Genomic DNA, 23,334 nt, shown 5'->3' with positions numbered 1-23,334 from the left:
AATCAATTGATTAAATTAATTTGCATTTAATTGACTGTAAGAAACTTTGCAAGTACATGTGAACTAACACTAATCCTGATGCCCCATTCACACGTGCGACAGCGTCAATGCTTCCCATTCACTTTGAATGGGTGAGGTCAGGAGTTGCCGAACTGCATTGTGGATCCGGCGGCGTTGCTTCAGAGGAGTTGCTCACTGCAGAAGTTGGGCCTTTTCTACTTTTCAAGCGCCAATGGAAGCATCAGTCAATCAGATAGCTGTATGCAAATACACCAGCTCAGACAGTAGCTGATTTCTGACTAATTTCATTGGTTGACGCTGCTGTGATGATCTCATCAGCCCCAACATCAGACATGCCCTCTGTCAAATATTGACGTTGAAGTCCAGTGTGAATTAGGTGTAGTCCCATCCTAACAGTCTAGTTATAATCTAATTAGAATTAGTTGGCATGTAGATATTGTAACTTAAATTCAACAAACAGACCATCAAAATAAAGTGTGACCATTTTCTATTTGCATGTTTAATAAGCTGCTGTGTCTGCCTTTTTTGTTTGTGCATTGTCTTTCCTTTCCCATTGTAGGACTGCAAGTTATTGTTGATGCATGTTCAAAAAAAGATGAATTCAATCAATGTTCATTGTCCTTTTGTGCTTTAAAACAAAACCTTAACTCAAAATTAGCTGAATGTAAGCTGGATTCTGACTCAAATGAAGCACATATGAACAGAAAGACATGTACTGAGCTCAGACTCACCTTGAAAACAGTGGTGGGTTGCTCATTCAGGTTGACTTTGGTGATAACCCGTCCTGTGTCCGTCTCTACATCAAAGATGCTTCCACTGTATGGAGACAGTTCCTGATCCACTCTGTAGCGCACTTTACTGGCAGGAGTACCCTGAGGGAGGAACACGCTCAGTTTAAACATCCTCGGAGAACTTACATCTACTTACATTTAAAAGACCAAACCTGGGCCCTCATTATATTTCATTCTGTGCATCGCATTATTATATAATTACAGACGTCTGTTGTTATCACTGCTTCAATAGGACCTTTATTATATATTCTTTTCACAACAGCAAATTATAATAATTTGCTGAATATTTTTCAAGCTGCTATTTTCAATATAATGAAGGTAAAAACGACAGAAATTGGTGACTTTCAAGCTCCAAACAGGACAAATGAAACTAAATTACTTGGCAATTTGCACGCCTTTTCAAGACATACAATATACCTTCTGTAAGGAACACACTGACATTTGAATCACTAATCATTAAGAAATAGGGCATCATGTCATATTTTACACTAAATACAATCAAATTTGGAGTCATAGTTACTATGATTGCAAAGGCAGATAGACCATCAAAAGTCACACTACACTACCATTTAAAATAAATGATTCATTTTAACTTTGTTTTTTAGATGATATATAAATGAACACACTGAAATTAAGTGAATATTAATTATTGTTAAGGCATGTTTTACATTAAACACAATCACATTTCAAAACTTTTATTCCTAATAAATTCATCAAAAAGTATCCAAAAAACAAATCTAAGTAACAGTAAAACATTTATAATGTTACATAACATTGACTTACTATTTAAAATATACTTTATGTTTATTTTTAACCTTCTGTTTTTTAAAATACTGTATAAACTGAATACTGGAATTTAAGCCATATTCTTTAAGAATTAATACATCATGTCATGTTTTACACTAAATGCAATCATCTTTCAATTTCTTTGTTATATTTGGCTATACAATATTATAATATTTAGTTAAAATATTTACAGTTGATGTCAGAAATATTAGCCCCCCTTTGAATTTTTCTTTCTTTTTTAAATATTTCCCAAATTATGTGCAAGGAAATTTTCACAGTATGTCTGATAATATTTTTTCTTCTGGAGAAAATCTTATTTGTTTTATTTCGGCTAGAATAAAAGCAGTTCTTAATTTTTTTAAACACAATTTTAAGGACAAAATTATTAGCCCCTTTAAGCTATTTTTTTCCGACAGTCTACAGAACAAACCATCGTAATACAATAATTTGCCTAATTACCCTAACCTGCCTAGTTAACCTAATTTACCTAGTTAAGCCTTTAAATGTCACTTTAAGCTGTATAGAAGTGTCTTGAAAAATATCTAGTAAAATATTATTTACTGTCATCATGGCAAAGAGTAAATAAACCAGTTATTAGAAATGAGTTATTAAAACTATTCCGTTTAGAAATGTGTTGAAAAAATCTTATTTCCGTTAAACAGAAATTGGGGAAAAAATAAACATGTGGGCTAATAATTCTGACTTCAACTGTATATACACAACAGTTCTGTCTGGTTCTTGAATCTGATTGGTTGATAGCCATACAATAATCTGCAATAGCAGTACTGGTACAGCCTCTTTACCCTTGTGTATTACTCTGCCCATATGGAGTTCCAAAGCAGAGAAGGAATAAACTCACTACAGTTTGACAAATATTGCAGCTGTTGGACAACATAATGTACTTTTGAGGCTTTTTTAGGTGAGAATGCAGTTGTTTAGATTGCAACTATGAAGTTTAATTTATAAGGATAATATTTCAAACATTTATAATTTCTGAGATTCAGCATGAAAGTGTATTTACACCATATTAATCTGGTAGTCTTTGCCTCACTTTGGCTTTTTCAGGGGTTAATTATTCTGATATCCCAATTGCAGCAGAGAAGTACTGGGACATTTCTGTGGACTGACGCCATTTTATGCTGTTCGGCTTTATAATTTTAAAATGTCAGCAAAATCACCTGTTTTGTCATCACTTTAGACAGACATTACGCTAGAGAATCATTCAAATACTAGCTCTATAGTGACGTTGGTGAATTAGCAATGGTTTCTACTGTTCTGACTGTCAGCTGCAGATGTGAATGAACGATGGAAGAAAGTAGTTCCTTGTATAAAAGGATTTTTGAGTCGAATTGTTGTATAAACCCAATATCACACTTGTAGCAGTGCAATATGGCTATACATGCCACTGGTTGGACACTAAGACACTCATATAATGTACAGAGAATATTTTTCAATCAGAAAAACACATACAATTTAATTTATTGCTCCTTTTAGCATTGAGTCAGGTTATCACTGCTTCCAAGTAATTGTGATTTATGTGCAATGTTTTTTGTAAACATTGTAATTGTAACATTGTAATGTAATTTATTTAATGTATATTAGTTTTTATTAGTTTCTGTGATAACTGAACTTCTCTAGCACTCATTATAGCACATTTCACCTGCATTTGTTCTTACTTGACACCATGACCTGATTTTACAGATGAAAACCAGGACAGCAGCAAGTGAGACAGTAATGTCAGGTCATGGGATTTAACTTGACTTTCTCTAAACATGGTGATGTGATCGTCTTAACAGAGATTAAGCTGATCAGGTGAGGTAAATCTGTCTGTTTTACTTATCCTGTTCAAGCCGTCTGCAGTAAAATCAGACTACAGCACTACGTATTGTCAAAGCTCGACACAGAAGCTGTTCAGTTATGCAGTTCTTCTTTAAATGATACTGTGAAAACACATGACACAAACAAATAAGCCAAACGTTTGACAAAAAATACAAATAAACTAGAAGCTAATTTTGAGGCTGTCACAGATATGAATGCAATGTTGTTTACGTCTTCTCCTGCAGTATAAATGGCTATGTATGTTCACCACAGTATAAAACATTTATGATGCAGGCAGATGGAAGAGCACTATCAGGAAAATGACAAAACACCACACCACAGAGATCTTGGAGGAAACCCAAACCAGCTATTTTAGTCAGAAGTTCCGTTCATCCATAAATAAATTATGTCATTATCAGTTAATACAGATGTAGTTTTATATCTATATCTTAAAAATTATTATCCCTGTAGATTTATTTATTGATTTTTCTTGAAGAATTGAAAGGATAGTGCCTATTTTAAATATTCATAATTTCTGAGATTTAGTGCGTTAGCATCCATCAGCCTGTCATTGAGCAGAACAAAGATGGTTGACATTCTCCAACCACAAGATGGCGACAAAGACCACATAATAAAAAAATATTGGTGTATTTTCAAACCGCAGCTGATCAAAACATTATAAAATTGGTGAGTCACATGCTAAGTCGTTCTCTGTCTTTTGTGTGTTGTAGTGCTGTATTTATACCATAGTAAATTGTATTGTATTGAGTGTGAGATGGAACTCGCATAACAGGAATGTATGTATTTTGTGTTAGCCGCTCTTTGAATAACTCTGAGTTTTTATTTGGCCATCTGTTTGTTTCTAATGTGTCTCCTGTTATCGTCACTGCAGACTAGTTCAGTAAAAAGAAAGAAGAAATGCCTGCATGTGTTTAGAGTTTTTCCTTATTGCAAACACAACAACAATCTGGTTATGTTTGCTCTGCTTTGGCTTTTTTGGGGTTAATTATTGTGATCTTCCGATTGCAACAGAGAATTACTGGGAAACGTCTCTAGACTGATGGCATTTCATGTCGATCAGCCTTATAATCTTAAAATGTCAGCAAAATCAGCTGTTATGTCATCGCTTTAGACATTACGCTACACTCTCAGAAAAAAATAGTACAATGTTGTAGCAAAAGAAGGTACAAACCCTTGTCACTGGGGCAGTACCTTTTGTATGGGACAGAATTGTACCTTAAGACAAAGAAACAAATTTGTACCATTGGAGTTTGAACCTTCTAAGGACATGATTTGTACCATGGAAAACCAACATGTACCTTTGGTTTTTAAAACCTGCAGATACAATATTATACCTTCATCAAAGGTACAAATCTGATCCATAAAGAGACCACCACAGTGACAAGACACTTTGTACTTTAACAGTGTCAAAAATGCTTACCATACATTTATTTAAAATGCCTTAAATGTTTAATTTACAATACCTATAGTTTTATGTTTTACCAGTTTTTGTACTACAGATCTTAATAATTAATGTTTATAAGATTCTTTAAACATACACTTTTAAATGATAATTCATGTTTTAATATGAAATATATTTATTTTCATAGATATTGTAATAAAGAAGGAGTTGTTTAACACTTTTGTACCTTTTATATGAAACAGTTGTGTACCTTTATTTCAGTTGTACCATAAAAGGTACAGAACAGTATCATAAGAGGTCGTTTTTGTACCATATAAGGTACAATTTTTACAAGGTACAAAACTGTTCCTCAAGGAAAATTACTTGTACCACCGAGTATCTTTTTTTCCTGAGAGTGTAGAGAATCATTCAAATACTAGCTCTAAAGTGATGTTTGTGAAGTTGCAACAGTTTCTGCTGTTCTGACGTCAGCTGTAGATGTGAATGAATGGCGGAAGAAAGTAGTTCCTTAAACAAAAGGGTTTTTAGACTCTCTGTGTTTGATTTTCTTTTTTATACACATGATTATGCCGATTACCCAAACCCATACCTAATAAGTGCAGAACATCCTGATTTTTTAAAAGAGGTCTCTCAACATATTCCCAATTCATTGCTGTATATACAATACATACATACATACAAATATAAAACAGAAATGACCCTTTCCTCCTGTGATAAGCCATGAAATCAGACAGGCCTGCTTCCTGCTGGATCAAATCAGTTATCGGTTTAATATATGACATTCACCAGTCATTTTCAGCGGGTGTCAGTGTCAACACTCAAACGCGAGTACGTCACATTAGTGGGACACATTAAGTTTCTGCCTGGTGATTGTATTCATGCTCAGGCAGTTTGATTAATGGCTGAAGCTGCTTCTGCTCTGTAGTGACACTTCAAGGATGGAAGTCCATTACTCATCCCCTTAAATCTCCTCAAATAAAAGGGAAGTGAGCACTCAGGACATGAGCTTCAACTGGCAGAAAGGCAAAGGAGGAGCTTTCATTACCCACTGACCTTTGCAGCCGTGCATATAAATACCATGTCATTATCTCATTCACCAGCTCTGTCTGGAAACACAGCATCGCTCGTACTGTAATCATCAGTGTTTGAGCGGGACACTAATGAGGAAGCTCACTTTCTGCCCCCGGTTCAAAACACACTTCTCTTTTCCTGGCCCGCTTCTGAGATAGGGACTAGGGCTGTACGATATTGGAAAAAATCTGACATTGTGATATTTGTTTTGTTGAGATATATATTGTGATACACTACCTGACAAACGTCTTGTCGCCTATCCAGGTTTTAGGAACAACAAATAATAACTTGACTTCTAGTTGATTATTTGGTATCAGAAGTGGCTTATATGAAAGGCAAAGGCCTCTAGATTACGCTTATTTTACCAAAATAAAATATGATCATGCCTTGACTTTTAATTAGAACAGTAAAGTCTGACTTTGCTTACACAAGTCTTGTCACTTAACAGAAATAATGTACAGTGTAGAATATAAAGTCATGCTGCAGTGGAAAAAGAATTAATATTGTGTCTGACTCCCATGAGCTTGGAGGACTGCATTCATACATCTCTGCAATGATTCAAATAACTTATTAATAAAGTCATCTGGAATGGCAAAGAAAGCGTTCTTGCAGGACTCCCAGAGTTCATCAAGATTCTTTGTATTCATCTTCAATGCCTTCTCCATCTTACCCCAGACATGCTCAATAATGTTCATGTCTGGTGACTGGGCTGGCCAATCCTGGAGCAACAAGACTTTTTTCAGGTAATGTATATGCAAATGTAATTTCACCTGATGATTTGAATAATGTACAGTAGATCGACTGGGATTATCAAGTCTTTTTCTATGCAATGCGCTGCAAAAAATATAATAAATTACAAGCATAAATAAATAAAACAGCAAAACAAAAAGGTTTTCTGTGGAGAATTCATGTACAGATATTAAACAATCAAATAAAAAAAAAATAACATAGTCATTATCATTGTACAAATAAATATTAAAACTTATATTTAATAATAATATATTTATCTTTTAATCTTTGTTAAATAACCTAATCCTGCAATATGACTATTGCAGATACATACAATGCGATATCGATGCTCAAATTATATATTGTTCAGCCCTAATAGGGACTTTAAAGAAATAATTCATCCAAAAATGATAAATCTGTCATCCTTTGCTCATCCAATGTAACCATTGACTTTCAGAGTATTTCTTTTTCATACTCTGAAAATCAAAGACTTTCTTCAAAATATTTTATTTTGTGTTTAGTAGAAATAGAAACACAAACTGGTTTGAGAGAATGAGTAAATGATGACAATTTGCTTTTTTCGTGGGTGAAATATTCCTTTAAGGAAAATATTATTTTGTGATTTGGGGCTTTTGTGCCTTTTGTGCATTAATTATGAAAAACATTTTTGTAGATTTATATAAATATTTTTTTCAGTACTTTAATATAATAATAACAACAACAACAACAACAACAACATAATAATAATAATAATAATAATAATAATAATAATAATAATAATAATAATAATAATAATAATAATAATAATAATAATAATAATAATGATAATAAATTTTCATTTTTTTATTATCATTATTATTTATTTATTATTTATTATTTTTTTTTTTTACAAAATTCTGTTTTATATATAAAAAACAGACCACATATGGACACTATGCAAAAAAAAAGGAGTAAAATAGGACATTGAGCCACAGATGACAATTTTTTTTTGGTGATATGTCATGCTATTTCTATCAGATCAGTTATTAAGAACAGCATTACAATTAAGCAACAATAAAACATATTGTAGGTACAATAACATACACTCACCATCCACTTTATTAGGTACACCTTACTAGTACCGCGTTGGACCCCCTTTTGCCTTCAGAACTGCCTTAATCTATCATGGCATAGATTTAACAAGGTACTGGAAATATTCCTCAGAGATTTTGGTCAATATTGACATGATAGCATTACACAGTTGCTGCAGATTTGTCGGCTGCACATCCATGATGCGAATCTCCCGTTCCACCATATCCCAAAGCTGCTCAACTAGATTGATATATGGTGACTGTGGAGGTCATTTGAGTACAGTGAACTTATTGTCATGTTCAAGAAACCAGTCTGAGATGATTCACGCTTTATGACATGGTGCGTTATACTGCTGGAAGTAGACATCAGAAAATGGGTACACTGTGGTCATAAAGAGATGGACATGGTCAGCAACAGTACTCAGGTAGGCTGTGGTGTTGACACGATAGTCTATCGGTACTAATGTTCCCAATATGTGCCAAGAAAATATCACCCACTCCATTACACCACCACCACCAGCCTAAACCGTTGATTCAAAGCAAGATTGATCCATGCTTTCATGTGCTTTATGCCAAATTCTGATCCTACCATCTGAATGTCGCAGCAGAAATCGAGACTCATCAGACCAGGCAACATTTTTCCAATCTTCTATTGTCAAATTTTGGTGAGCCTGTGCGTATTGTAGCTTCAGTTTCCTGTTCTTAGATGACAGGAGTAGCACCTGGTGTGGTCTTCTCCTGGTGTAGTCTATCCCCTCAAGGTTAGACATGTTGTTCAGAGATTCAAAGATGCTCTTCTGCATACCTCAGTTGCAACTAGAGGTTATTTGAGTTGCTGTTGCCTTTCTATCAGCTTAAACCAGTCTGGCCATTCTCCTCTGACCTCTGGCATTTGCGTCTACAGAACTGTCGCTCACTCTATATTTTTCTCTTTTCCGGACCATTCTCTGTAAACCCAGGAGTTGGTTGTGCTTGAAAATCCTAGTAGATCAGCAGTTTCTGAAATACTCAGACCAGCCTGTCTGGTACCAACAACCATGCCACGTTCAGAGGCATTTAAATCAGCTTTCTTCCCCATTCTGATGCTCGGTTTAAACTGCAGCAGATCATCTTGACCATGTCTACATACCTAAATGCACTGAGTTGCTGCCATGTGATGGCTGATTAGAAATTTGCGTCAACGGGCAGCTGGATAGGTGTACCTAATAAAGTGGCCGGTGAGTGTATGTGGAAGTCTATAAGCAATATACAGAAGGTGAATCATGGAAAACATTCACTACTGATTGTAACAAATATGAATTCATCCTTATCATACTTCATGCTGAATCATCTCAGCTACATCATATTACAATTAAAAGACTTTTAAATATATTTTTAATACAGATTTATAAGAATAAAATATTAATCTGAATTCAAGGCTTTTTTAAAGAATTGTCAAGACATCTTATAGGAAAATGTTATTTTAGACATTTTAAGACTTCTAAAGTCCCATCTGCCTCCCTGAATTAGTGCATATTTAATATAATAGCACATTTTATTTTATTATTTTTTTAAATGTTTGCTACTCTTAATGTAATCAATCAAATGGGTATAGGGATAACTATTAGTTTCTTTTTTCTCTATTCACCTGCAGTGTTTTTAAAAGTGAGAATTGTCTGACTTTAATTCCAGTCATGCCTGAGAGAGACAGAGATCGAGCCGCTCCACATCTCACAACACAACCGGAATGATGAATATGGTATTCAGTGGGTCTTCCAGGGTCATCAGAAAAACTCTCTTCTCACGCATCAAAACAAAAACACACTTGCCACACACACATACGCACAAAACACAGCCTAAAGAAATGCACAAACACATGCCATTCATTATAATGAGGCCGGCTTCTTATAATTTTCAGCAAGCCTTGGCTGTGTTCTGCAGACATCTAGCCTTGGAAGAATAAAATATGAACACACTTGGGGCTCAACAATGAGTATTTTAGTCAGACCAGATGATCAGATCAGGGACAGCAGAGGAAACCGTGAGAAATGTTTCTATTTTTTTAGCAACACATTTTTGAATGTATCTTAAAATCAAGGCTGAAATCCATAAAATGACATGCTATTGAATTCAGAAACTATATAAAAAATAAATAAATGCAATAATTAATCAATGAAAATTAAACACACAAAAGCACACAGTACAGAAGTGCAACTTTTTATCTCAGAATTGTGTGTAAACTTGAAAATGTGAGTTATAAAGTATATATATATAAATAAACCACATCTCGTGAAACTTGCATTCTGTTCCATTCTGTGCTTTTGTGTTCATCATTGATGGGCCAGAGACACAGCAGTGAATTATTTAAAAATGTTTCCTTTTGTGTTACAAAGAAGAAAAGAAAGAATTGAAAGCAACTTAAAAAAAATACTGTTTTTCTTTTTTGTGTTGATCTTTGAAACTGTATAAATACTTTATTCCCTTTAATTATTTCTTATTTATTCCAGATAAGCATCATCATCAATAACATCATTTTTCATACAGCATATACACTCACCGATCACTTTATTAAGTCCAGCTGCTCGTTAACGCAAATTTCTAATCAGCCAATAACATGGCAGCAACTCAATTTATCTAGGCATGTAGACATGGTCAATATGATCTGCTACAGTTCAAACTGAGCATCAGAATGGGGAAGAAAGAAGGTGGTGGTGTAATGGTGTGGGGATATTTTCTTGGCACACTTGCCACACTTTGGATCAAAATTCAATTCAATTCAATTCAATTCACCTTTATTTGTATAGCGCTTATACAATGTAGATTGTGTCAAAGCAGCTTCACATAAAAGGTCACAGTAAATAGGAACAGTGTAGTTCAGTTTGTAGTGTTTAAGTTCAGTTCAGTTGAGCTCAGTTCAGTGTGGTTTAATAATCACTACTGAGAGTCCAAATATTGAAGGGTAAATCCAACGATGCGCAGCTCTATAGATCCCGAACCATGCAACCCAGTGGGAAAATCAGCATTGCCAATGGCAATGGCATAGCTTACGTGAGTATTGTTGCTGAGCATGTCCATACCTTTATGACCACAGCGTACCCATCTTCTGATGTCTACTTCCAGCAGGATAATGCATCATGTTGTAAAGCGCAAATCATCTCAGATGGTTTTTTTGAACATGACAATGAGTTTAATGTACTCAAATGGCCTCCACAGTCACCAGTTCTCCAATAGAGCAGCTTTAGGATGTGGTGGAACAGGAGATTTGCATCATGGATGTGCAGCTGACAAATCTGCTGTAACTGTGTGATGCTATCATGTCAATATGGACCAAAATCTCTGTGGAATATTTCCAGCACCTTCTTGAATCTATGCCATGAAGGATTAAGGCAGTTCTGAAGGCAAAAGCGGGTCCAACCAGGCATTAGTAAAGTGTACCTATTAAAGTGGCCAGTGAGTGCATATCTCCATTATTTGCCATTATATAGTAAAGACATTTAAATAGTTAAAAATAATGTTTCAGATAAATGCATTTAAAATAATTAAGTTAAATCAGTTATTAGAAAGATTTCTGAAGGATAATGTGACACTAAAGACTAGAATAAAAATTGCATTTGAAAACATATTAAAATAAAATAAAAAAACAGCAATTTAAACAGCCCCCCCCCCCAAAAAAAAAACCCTGATATAATCACTGTTTTCTAAATTTAGGATCAAAATAAATACATCACTGCTGAGCTTAAGAAACGTTCAACAATGTTTGAAGGGCAAAGTATAAGCTATATACAGTTTAAAATACCATTCAGCCACTGAATACCATATTTTATTATTACTCAGCGTTGATTTGAATAAGACGTGGGCTAAAAAAGTGGTTCCAGCACCCCTGCTGTTTCTCTCAATGCACCGTTAGAAGAACCCAAAGCTCATAATTCTGTGACAACTGCGACGACCACGCAACCGAAGATTAAAACAAACAACACAAATTCCAACAGCAGCATCGCATTTCAACACCCACTAATAAAAAGGCCATTCCTGATCAACTGTAAACGCTTGCCCTGAATTAAAGACTTTCCTGCTGCGAGTTTCCTTTCACACAACTGAAAGTATATATATATATATATATATATATATATATATATATATATATATATATATATATATTTATATATATATATATATATATATATATATATATATATATATATATATATATATATATATATATATAGTGAAGTTTAAATGTTAAACTAATTTCGAGAGGAGCATGTGCTCATGATTGACCCAGCTGGTCCACATTAGCTAATTACGATCCTCCAATCAAAGGATCCCAAGTCACTATATATATCCTCATTTCCTCTCTACAACTATCTTCGTCTGGAAGAAACCCCCCTCCTCCCCTTCTTCCACCTTTATCAAGAATGGGCGGCATGGTGGCCTAATGACTAGCACGTTTGCCTCACAGCAAGAATACCAATGGCGTTGGGTCTTCACTAGGCCATCTGGTGTTTCTGTGCGGAGTTTGCATGTTCTCCATGTGGGTTTCCCCCGGTTTCTCCCTGGTTTCCTCCCACCATGCAAATGTGCTCTATATTATTGATAAAATAAGATTAAATCTTTTTCTAATGTCTTACTCTCAGGAAGTTCACCTTGGCCTAAGCAGTGGGGGAGTTTCAGATCGACCTGAGCTCAGTCTCCCCTCGCCCTGTGAAAGGAGGGAGCCCTGGGCTCGAGGATACCTTGAGCTCAGGGCTCTCTTCCGGGACAGCACGCCAAACAAGCTATGTATAAATCGTGAGCTAAGTGTGAACTCTTGAATATATATATATACCAGTTTGTGAAGTTCACCAATTGTGAAAAGTAAATTAACGCACTTTAAACACTAACTACAGTTCGACGTCTTTGAAATTTGGATGCTAATTTGCCGGAGAGTTAGTGACAACAAATACCAAAAAAACTCCAGCATACGGAGCCACAAAATATCTTTCTACTTTACAGTCTGCAGATGATAAACATTTACAGGCATTCAGCGCATTTCTAGCCCCCGGCAGTGCAATGCTGCTCTGAATAAACCAAACCTCAGGCGGCGAATAACCTTGTTTATGTAATTTATAAGCTAATAAGAGATGTGTGTCTTTGCTTTACTGTAATGGCCTTGCATTTCCCTCCAGCTGTAAAAAAAGTTGCAGAAGCATGCTGGGCTGCACTCTAAAACCCAATAAATATTTCCAGCCTCTGATGAAAAAAAAAATCATTTCCAGATTCACCACGGTGTCAGAATTTCTGTGTCGCTGCGTGTAATTTCATTTGGGAGTTGTCTGGTGAGCGAGAAAGAGAAGCCGGTTTCCAGATGGGAATGGAAAAAAAAGAACGGATTCTCTGTCGGATCAATCAAATGAAGATGTGGAGGGAGAGAGTGACGGAGCAGAACAAACCGATTATCCACAACACTACTCTAACATGTTAATGGAGCGACGAGTAAACAGGTACACAAGCTGGAGAAGAAACTCTCACATGCACGGAAATACGATTTTATATAAAGACTTAAAAGTTGAAAGAGTCCAGGGATAAAGGGATTTAGACTTTCAAACTTTTTCAGACTCGATTTGCAATTGGAAGACATTTAGAGGAGACTTAATAGCATTTATAAAGTGCATTCCAGGTGTCTTGAGAGTGTGTTTGTGAAGTTTTAGCTTAAAATAGACCTATTATGCCCCTTTTTACAAGATTTAAAATAAGTCTTGGAGTGTGTGTGTGTGTGTGTGTGTGTGTGTGTGCACCTGCGCGTGTGTGTGCTCAAAATATGACTCACATAATGTTTTGTAACTCTTTTAAACTGCCCCTTTTAGGCTTTTTAATTGTGCCATTTTGGTGACTGTCACTTTACATTCAAATGAGATTGTGCTTTTTTTTAAAAGAGGGCGGGGCTACAAATGCCTATGTGTCAGCATAGTGGCAGATTCAATCAAGACTAACATTATCTCTGTGAAAAACTGAAAATGTCAAAAGAAGTGTCCTTGAAGTGTCTCCACATTTTAAGGGCAGACGGTTGCTTCTCACTCAGGTCTGTTTATGCTAATGAGGGAGATATTGTCACTAATGGGTGGGGATTTCCCCTCTGATGACATGTATTTAAGGAGAATGTCAATCAAAGTTTTTTTGCAGAAAAATAACAAAATATTAAAAAAAGAATGAATAAATATTTAATAACAGCTTTTTTTAATGTAAATAGCACTCTTTAAATGCAAATGATCTACTTTTCACCGCCCTAATTTAGAGAAAAGGGTGGAGCATTTACAGTGCCTTGGGTACTCCAGTGACAAAAAAACAAGACATTTGTATGCTTCTTTAAAGAGTATTTTATGTGCAATGAAATCCAGGAACAAACAAAAAGTGCTTCGGGCGCAAATAATATGTCACTGCTCTTTGGATAAGGGATTCATAAAGATATACAAACATCATCAGTTCAAGTGAAAAAGTTTAAATCTTCTTTAAAACTTTTTCATTTACTTTTCAAGTGCCTTGGACTGATGAATTTTTGTATTTTATATGCAGTTAAAGGCAAAATCATCAGCCCTCTTATGACATTTTTATGTAATATATATATATATATATGGTCTTTTTCACACCACCACCAGTGTGCAGCATCCACTTGAATGATGTTACTGCAGCCACAGGACAATGGCACCAGCTAGTGCGCTCACCACACACTAACTATATGTGGAGTGGAGAGACAGTGAATCGAGGGATGGAGATGATTGGGAGGCCAGGACGGTAAGGACAGATGGTGAAAATTTATCCAGGACACCAGGGTTACACCCCTACTCTTTACGAAAAGTTCCATGGGATTTCTAATGACCACAGAGAGTCAGGACCTCGGTTTGTCTCACCCAAAAGAAGGCGCTTACTGACAGAATAGCATCCCCTTCACTATACTGGGGCATAAGGACTCACACAGACCGCAGGTTGAGCGCCCCCTGCTGGCTACTGGTTTGAGCTTTGGCTGGGTCAGTTGGCATTTCTGTGTGGAGTTTGCATGTTCTCCCTGTGTTCGCTTGGGTTTCCTCCGGGTGCTCTGGTTTCCCCCACAGACCAAAGACATCCGCTATAGGTGAATTGGGTAAGCTATATTGTCTGTAGTGTATGTATGTGTGTGAATGAGTGTGTATGGGTGTTTCCCAGTGATGGGTTGCAGCTGGAAGGGCATCCGCTGTGTAAAATATATGCTGGATAAGTTGGCGGTTCATTCCACTGTGGTGACCCCAGATTAATAAAGGCACTAAGCCGAATAAAAAATGAATGAACGAATTAATATATATATATATATATATATATATATATATATATATATATATATATATATATATATATATATATATATATATATATATATATATATATATATATATAGAATATATTTATATTCATTCATTCATTTTCTATTCGGCTTAGTCCCTTTATTAATCTGGGGTCGCCACAGCAGAATATATATAATGTATCTAAAGCTGTATACTGTATAATGAGCTGTGAAAAAAAGATCAATAAAGTTCTTTATAGAGAAGTTTAATGTGTCCTTGCTAGATAAAAGTATGTCTTTTTTTTTATAAAAACTTACTGACACCAACATTTTCAACTGCAGTCTATTTAATTATTTAAACATTAAAGCCCTGCCTTGACCTTGACCATGCAGCCCTGACCAAACATTTCATTATATGGCCTATTTCAAAAATCCTTCTCTGTCTAACCTACATAACATTCTACTAATAAATCATAACAAGTCCTTGCATTACTATAGGGTTTAAAAGTTATGCAAATACCAAGTACAAGATACCACAGAAATGAACCACAGAACAAGCTAAATTGCAGGTCTGCTATGAAAACCAATGATAATCTGCACCGGCAAAGTGGTTGCTGTCAAGGTTTGTCATAAGAAAATGAGTCAGTTCACAGAAGTGGAGTTTGTGTGTGTTTTGGTTTACATACCGGAGGATCCTGATCTTCTGCTAGTACAGTTGTTATGACTGTTCCCTTCTCTGCGTTTGGAGCCACCAGCCCTTTATAAAGAGCCTGTCTGAAAACCGGCGAGAAATCATTCATGTCCTGAAAGAGAGACACAAACAGGGGTAAGATATGTATTAATACCACTCATTAAAACCGCAGTGAGGTAAGCAGGGTTATCAGCAAAGTGATTCTGCTCTATCCGCTTTAAAGAGGACTCAATGATAAAAGAGGTTTAATCAGCGTGCAGATTCTGCTGCCTTTTACTGTTGTTCACTGCTGCTATCAAACAACACATTCAATGTCTTTGAGAGTCACAATAATTAGTGGTTTTCTCTGTGGAGTTTGCATGTTCTCCCCATGTTGGTGTGGGTTTCCTCTGGGTGCTCCGGTTTCCCCCACAGTCCAAAGACATGCGCTATAGGTGAACTGGGTAAGCTAAATTGTCTGTAGTGTATGTATGTGTGTGAATGAGTGTGTGTGGGTGTTTCCCAGTAATGGGTTGCAGCTGGAAGGGTATCCGCTGTGTAAAATATGTTCTGGAATAGTTGGTGGTTCATTCCGCTGTGGCGGTCCTTGATAAATAAAGGAAAAAGCTGAAGGAAAATGTTTATATGCAGCCTGTTATTGTAGACACTTCTTCAGTGCTTGCTGTATCTGTGAAAAATGCCAGAACACACTTTTACATTTCCTCAAAAACATATCACATAACCCTGATAAAATCTGTTGGAAAAAGCCATTTCATTTGACTTTTCAAGGTTTTATACATGAATAAATAAGTAGCACTTTAGTAGTAAGTAGTACTTTCAACACAAGATATTTATTGCCTGCATATTCTTTGCTCAAAAATATGTCACTTAACCTCCAGGAAATAGGTTTTAAAGCTATTTATTTATACTTTGTACATGAAGTATTTCAAATATGTTTTTTAGACATTTTATACATTAATGCACAATTAATAGTTTGAATTAAATAGTACTTGTGACACAACTAATGTACATTTTAAAATCACACACGCACACACACGCACGCACGCACGCACGCACACACACACACACACAACCTTTTTTTTTTATATATTTTCTAGTTTCCATAGAGCTTATACCTTCTAAGCCTAGCATCTTATCTAAAGTCATATGCAAATAAGGCAAAATATATAATGTACATATAAATGACACACTATAATAAAAAAGGTTTTCAAAGAATTCTTATTTGTGCACCAAAGTTCTATTTTTTTACCCAAAGTACAGCAAAATCATTAATTCTTATTATATTATTATAGTATTTTTTATTAACATTTAATATTACTGTGAAAATTTCTGAAGTCAGCTAAATGTATTATTATTATTATTATTATTATTATTATTACAATAATAATGTATACATTAATTCATATGTATTATATAATGAATGAAAACAGTCTTCTAACATACTGAACTATGGAATAATTCAATCTTGAACAGTATTATTGAACATATCATAATATTAGAATAACATATCAAATTCCTGAAGGATACTTAACACTCCAAACTGAAGTTTTGATCCTGTGCTTGCAAAATTCTGCTTTGCAAACAGAATTTTTTTTTCCCCCCTTGCTTCTTATTCTTTTTTACATTGTTATTTAATATTTTTACCTAACATGCAAATTTGGGCTACAAATGTTTTGTAAAAAATATTGATCTTTATATTATATTTAATTATTCGTATAGTGTAAAAATAGATGGCTACTTCCAGCAGGATAACGCGCCATGTCATAAAGCGCGAATCATCTCAGACTGGTTTCTTGAACATGACAATGAGTTCACTGTACACAAATGGCCTCCACAGTCACCATATATCAATTTAATAGAGCATCTTTGGGATGTGGTGGAACGGGAGATTTGCATCATGGATGTGCAGCCGAAAAAATCTGCAGCAACTACGTGATGCTATCATGTCAATATGGACCAAAATCTCTGAGGAATATTTCCAGTACATTGTTGAATCTATGCCACAAAGGATTAAGGCAGTTCTGAAGGCAAAATGGGGTGCAACCCGGTACTATTAAGCTGTACCTAATAAAGTGGCCGGTGAGTGTAGATACGCACTGATTATACTGATATCATGCAGTTCTCTAGGTTTTGGAACCAAACCTCTGTGAGACATGAAGGTTTAAACAAACACCTATTTATATTCAGCATCTCTTCATTGCGTGATGCCCACCTGAAAAGCACTTTATGCAGAGACCTCTAACCCCAGCATGACCTCAAGAGGCTGAAACTATAGGAGAACAGACATGGATCTCAATGCAGCCGATGGGGCAAGGATCAAAACCGCTGTTCACAGGGGTCAAGTGAATGTCTCGAAAGCAGACGGATGTTTCACACGCTGCCTAATAGTCAGGAGAAAAGCATATTTCCCAGCAAGACTTTCCAAATCTCCCCTGAGCCTCTCGATGATGACTCTGCCCTGACATTAATAATATTGCCTTCTCCTCAGCTCAAGCATTATTACACTTTTTTGACACCATCTCTACTGCTGTAAAACCAACAGAGCACATACTTTGCTGAGTTGAAGGTAAACATCACTGAGAGAAACAAAGAAACTCAGAGATTCAAGACACTTCTGAAGATTGCAGCACAATTACAATTTACCTGAAATAAAACACGATGCACACTGCATGTACGTCTCCTGGGGTTTCATTTAGTCTAATAAAAGAGATGGCAAGATCTGGAAACACAAGATATAATAAGGGAAAACAACCTTTAAGAACTATTCTGGAATAAAATAAAATAAAATAAAATAAAATAAAATAAAATAAAATAAAATAAAATAAAATAAAATAAAATAAAATAAAATAAAATAAAATAAAATAAAATAAAATAAAATAAAATAAAATAAAATAAAATAAAATATTAAAGAAAAATTATTCACTGGCAATAAATATGTACTAAACCTGAACAAAAACTATAATAAAATAAATAAATGAAACATCTACACAAATATTTTTCTTTTTTTTTTTTTTTATTTAAACTAACAACAAAAAGAGAAATGCACGTATTACAATTATAAACTGGATTTTACATAAAATTTTAAAATAAAAGATAATTAAAATGATCAATAAAACAATAAAAACACATTTAATACATTGTGGATAATATATATATATATATATATATATATATATATATATATATATATATATATATATATATATATATATATATATATATATATATATATATATATATATATATATATACATATATATAATTTTTTTTTTTATTAACAACAAAAAAGGAAAAAGCACATATTAAAATTTAATTAAAATAAAAAAACTCAATCTAAAAAGAAAGATAATTAAAAATATAAATAAAAACAATAAAATATCACCATTTATATTATATTTATTCTGGATTAAAAAATAAATAAATAAAAATTTCAGAAGCACTTAAACTGGAAATAATTAAAATCTAAAACTGAACTAAAACTAATCAAATAAATGTAGCATAAATGCAAATATTTAAACTTAACTGAAAACTAGGAACACAAAAAGAGAAATGCACATAATAAAATTATAAACTGGATTTTATATGAAATGTAAAAATGAAAGATAATTAAAATTATTAATAAAAACAATAAAAATGTCAAATATTAGTACATTTAATCCATTGTGGATAAAAATAAAATAAAATATTGAAGAACTTAAATGACTAACTGGCAATAAATATGAACTAAACCTGAACAAAAACTGTAATAAAGAAACAACTGAAACATATTTTTCATATTTTTTTTTTTATTTAAGCTAACAACAAAAAAAGGGAGAAGGACATATTAAAATTAAATTAAAATAAAAAACTATATCTAAAAAAAAAAGATAATTAAAAATCTAAATAAAAACAATAAAATATCATCATAAATATTATATTCATTCTGGAATAAAATAAAATAAAATAAAATAAAATAAAATAAAATAAAATAAAATAAAATAAAATAAAATAAAATAAAATAAAATAAAATAAAATAAAATAAAATAAAATAAAATTTTCAAACATTTCAGAAGCACTTAAATGATTAACTGGAAACAATTAAAAACTAAAACTGAACTAACTAATACATAGATGAAACGTAAATGCAAATATTTAAACTAAAAACTTATACTAAGTTTATACACTTATAAATTGTATAAACTGTAAAATAAATAAATTTATATCTAAAAATAAAAGGTAATCAAGATATCAATAAAAATATGAGGATAAATATTAGCACATTAAATTAATAAATAAATATGAAATCAACACAAAGCAAACATACCTTTAATTTATTAAACTGAATTTGTTAAATATAAACCTGAGAAGCGCAGATCATTTTAATAAATAGCGAGTGACCCTGCGGTGATGTGGGTCGATGCTCATTTGCATATACTTGCTCTGGACTTAAACCATTGAGCAAGCAGTGATCAAAAGAAGCAAAACTGATTTAATGAGCCATTTGTGGCCGTTCACAGAGCATGTGTGCAATGACCTCATTCAGGTCGGTCAGAAAAGGTGTGCTTCAATGGGGCATTAGATGCTTTATTTTTTAAAAAGTAACTGGTTCACATTAATCATAGGAATTACAGACTTAATTCCCTGCCCTAGTTCCTTTATTAATTTATATATTGTATCAAAGTTCAAAGTGCAAAATAACGCTATTATGTAGGCACAATATGTACAATGTTTTTCATAAAAGTGTGTCCACTAGTTCTAACAACTGTAAAAAAAACATTTGAAAGCCACTTTAAAGGCACAGTGTGTCATTTTTTGGCACTAGAGGGTGTGCATTCAAAACAAACAAAGGTGTATTTTGATGACGCCATGACTGAAGATTTCTTGCAGAAATCTTGCCTCCAAAAGTTCTAACAACTGTAAAAAAGAAAACGCTTGAAAGCTACTTTAAAGGCACAGTGTGCCATTTTTGCCACTAGAGGGTGTGTATTCACAACAAACAAAGGTGTATTTTGATCATGCCATGACTGAGCGTGAGATTATGCTTTTTGTGGTCTTCATTAATTTAGCAAAAATCTTGCATCCAATAGTTCTAGCAACTGTAAAAAAAATAAAAATAAAAATAAATTAATAATAATAATAATAATAATAAAATACAAAATAAAAACATTTGAAAGCCATTTTAAAGGCACAGTGTGTCATTTTTGCCACTAGAGGGTGTGTATTCACAACAAACAAAAGTGTATTTTGAGGATGCCATGACTGAGCATGGGATTATGTTTTTTGTGGTTTTCATTGCTCTTGCAGAAATCTTGCCTCCAATAGTTCTAACAACCTTAAAATTAATAATAATAAAATATATAATAATAATAATAATAATAACAATAACAACAATAATAATAATAATAATAATAATAATAAAATACAAAATAAAAAACATTTGAAAGCCACTTTAAAGGCACAGTGTGTCATTTTTGCCACTAGAGGGTGTGTATTCACAACAAACAAAAGTGTATTTTGATGACGACATGACTGAGCGTGGAGATATGGAAGTTGTGGTCTTCATTACTCTTGCAGAAACATTGTATTCAACACTTATTTTCATGGTAGTATGAAGCAGAGAAAAGTTTTCTTGGTATTAAAATTCAAAACATTCGTCACGCACAGACACCCTGCACTAAATAATTAAAATAATTAATTAATTATCAATTAATTAATCAACTTCCACAATAAGTCTTTGCTTGTACTTGAACTTTGCTTGTACTTTGCTTGACTTTATATTCTATACTTTGCTTATCATAAAGGGTTTTGTGTTGCGAGACCAAGTGGGTTAGTTTCTTCGACACCATTTTGGATTTTGCCTATGCTTGTACGGTGGTCCTAAATTGTTAAATCCCCTTTAAAAATGTGTTTTCGGATGCAAAAAACCCCTGAAAAAAAAACAAACCCGATTTTAATTTTTTATGACAGACAAAAGTTTCAGAGGCAGTGTATCAATACCAACCCAGGATCATTCTGAAAAAGTACCGCTATATACATTTCCAGAGCGCATGAAATACATCCCAGGAGGTACGTTTTTTTGCAGTATTTGTTTATCGCGAATCCACCACAGGCCGCTGTCGACTGACTGAATGACTGAATGACTGACTGACTGACACTCCTCCTTCCTTAAACCCAGGCAAGTGCTTTCAAAAGCACCGATTGACCAGCATCCACTCAGTTCCCTAAACCCAACCGACAGTATTTTCAAAGCAATGCAGAAAACGAAAAGCCCTCATCTGATTTTTACCACATTTTTAGATTTTACCACATTCTCACCCTGCTATTTACTTGTTTATTTTTATTTTTTGCCTTTTGTTTTTGTCTGACCCGCTTTCTGGAATCATTCTTTGGCGGGCTCAAACCGTGATCGTGGTCAACTCCTCTCTGCATCTCAAGTCCGCCGACGTACACACTGAAAAAAATTATTCAAAGATGATTCCTTGGATTTACTCAATTTTTTACGTTAAGTGGTTGTAAACAATTTATTTGGGCTGAATTTAAACAAACAAATTAAGTTGAACATTATTACATTTGATTTGCTTGTTTAAATTCAACACAAATAAATTGTTTGCAACGGTTCTGCATGCAACACTTTTTTCAGTGCATGGCGAGTTACTGGACAAACTGGAAACAGCGGGAAAGCCTTCCTTGGTCGGCTTGAGTAGCTGTGACGTGTATAGACGGTGCTGAGAGCTGGGAGCCCGATGGAGCGAGTGTTTACAAGTGTCAAATCTCTTAAAGGAGTTCCAGATGGAAACATTTGTTTTATGCTTTCTTTATAATTAAAATTGTTGCAAGCTGGCCGGTTCTCGCAGAATGAGAAAGTTTTAGTTACTTGTGCATTAAGGTAGCGTTAGAAAAAAACAAATCACCCGCGAAGAAACTCCACACAGAGAAGCATCTAAACCTACTGTCAGCTAGCAATTCGGAAGTGTTAGTGCAGAGCTACACAAGCAGCATGCAGAAGTATAAATGCACGGCTACATGCAAGGCAGTCGTCGTGGGTCACACCGATCACTCGACGTGGAAGTATAAACCAGGCTTTAGACACTACTACAGGGTAAAATTTTCTCCCTCCAAAAGTTTTGATATTAATCCCTGTTTCAACAATAGAGCCCTGAAAACAATCCTCAAGCACAAATGCTCCCATTATAGTTCAGTTCAGGTTTGTGTTTCAGCTACTGCGTTACCTAATAATACATACACCCTCTAATTGAAAAGCACAACATTTCAATAAGATTTACATAATTAAAAACATTTTTGTTCTTACACAAAGTTCAACAAGTTGACTTTCCGTCACACTGGCTCCAGCTGCTGTAAACTGGAGGAGGCTAATCCTTCTGTTCTGATCCAGCGGCTAATCTTCAGAGGCGCTGGAGTGCGCTCCTGTTCAAATCCTCACATAATTGCAGTCACAAAAAGCTAATGAGTCATTCAGGCTTGGAATAGCTGTGCCAGGCTAGCATCGGAACCTGCGCTGAGCTTTTGTCTGTCACTCCTGTCACCGTCAGCCAGAAATATCACAACAAGAAAGTCGGTAAACGCAGGAGAAGATCCAGGAAACAACGCCCACAGTCCTTGCCAACATAGCGGTTTCTCTTTCAAGACTAATTGAATTCAGCGATCAAATCTTTTGTGGGAATTAC

General features: G+C 34.3%; 1 protein-coding gene across 1 annotated transcript in view; it reads right to left on the bottom strand.

The window, feature by feature from the left end:
- Positions 1 to 23,334, bottom strand: part of pcdh15a (protocadherin-related 15a) — a 412,430-nt gene that overhangs the window by 95,563 nt on the left and 293,533 nt on the right. Inside the window, exons 15-16 of the mRNA XM_056471438.1 lie at positions 15,666 to 15,782; positions 753 to 893 (exon numbers count right to left, since the gene is read on the bottom strand). Coding sequence (XP_056327413.1) covers positions 753 to 893; positions 15,666 to 15,782 — 258 coding nt within the window. The remainder of the gene's footprint in view (positions 1 to 752; positions 894 to 15,665; positions 15,783 to 23,334) is intronic.

The sequence above is a fragment of the Danio aesculapii genome, chromosome 13 (genome assembly GCF_903798145.1).
Source record: "Danio aesculapii chromosome 13, fDanAes4.1, whole genome shotgun sequence".
Lineage (NCBI taxonomy): Eukaryota > Metazoa > Chordata > Actinopteri > Cypriniformes > Danionidae > Danio > Danio aesculapii.
Note: the sequence above shows the minus strand (reverse complement) of the source record. Positions and strands in the feature narration are given on the sequence as shown.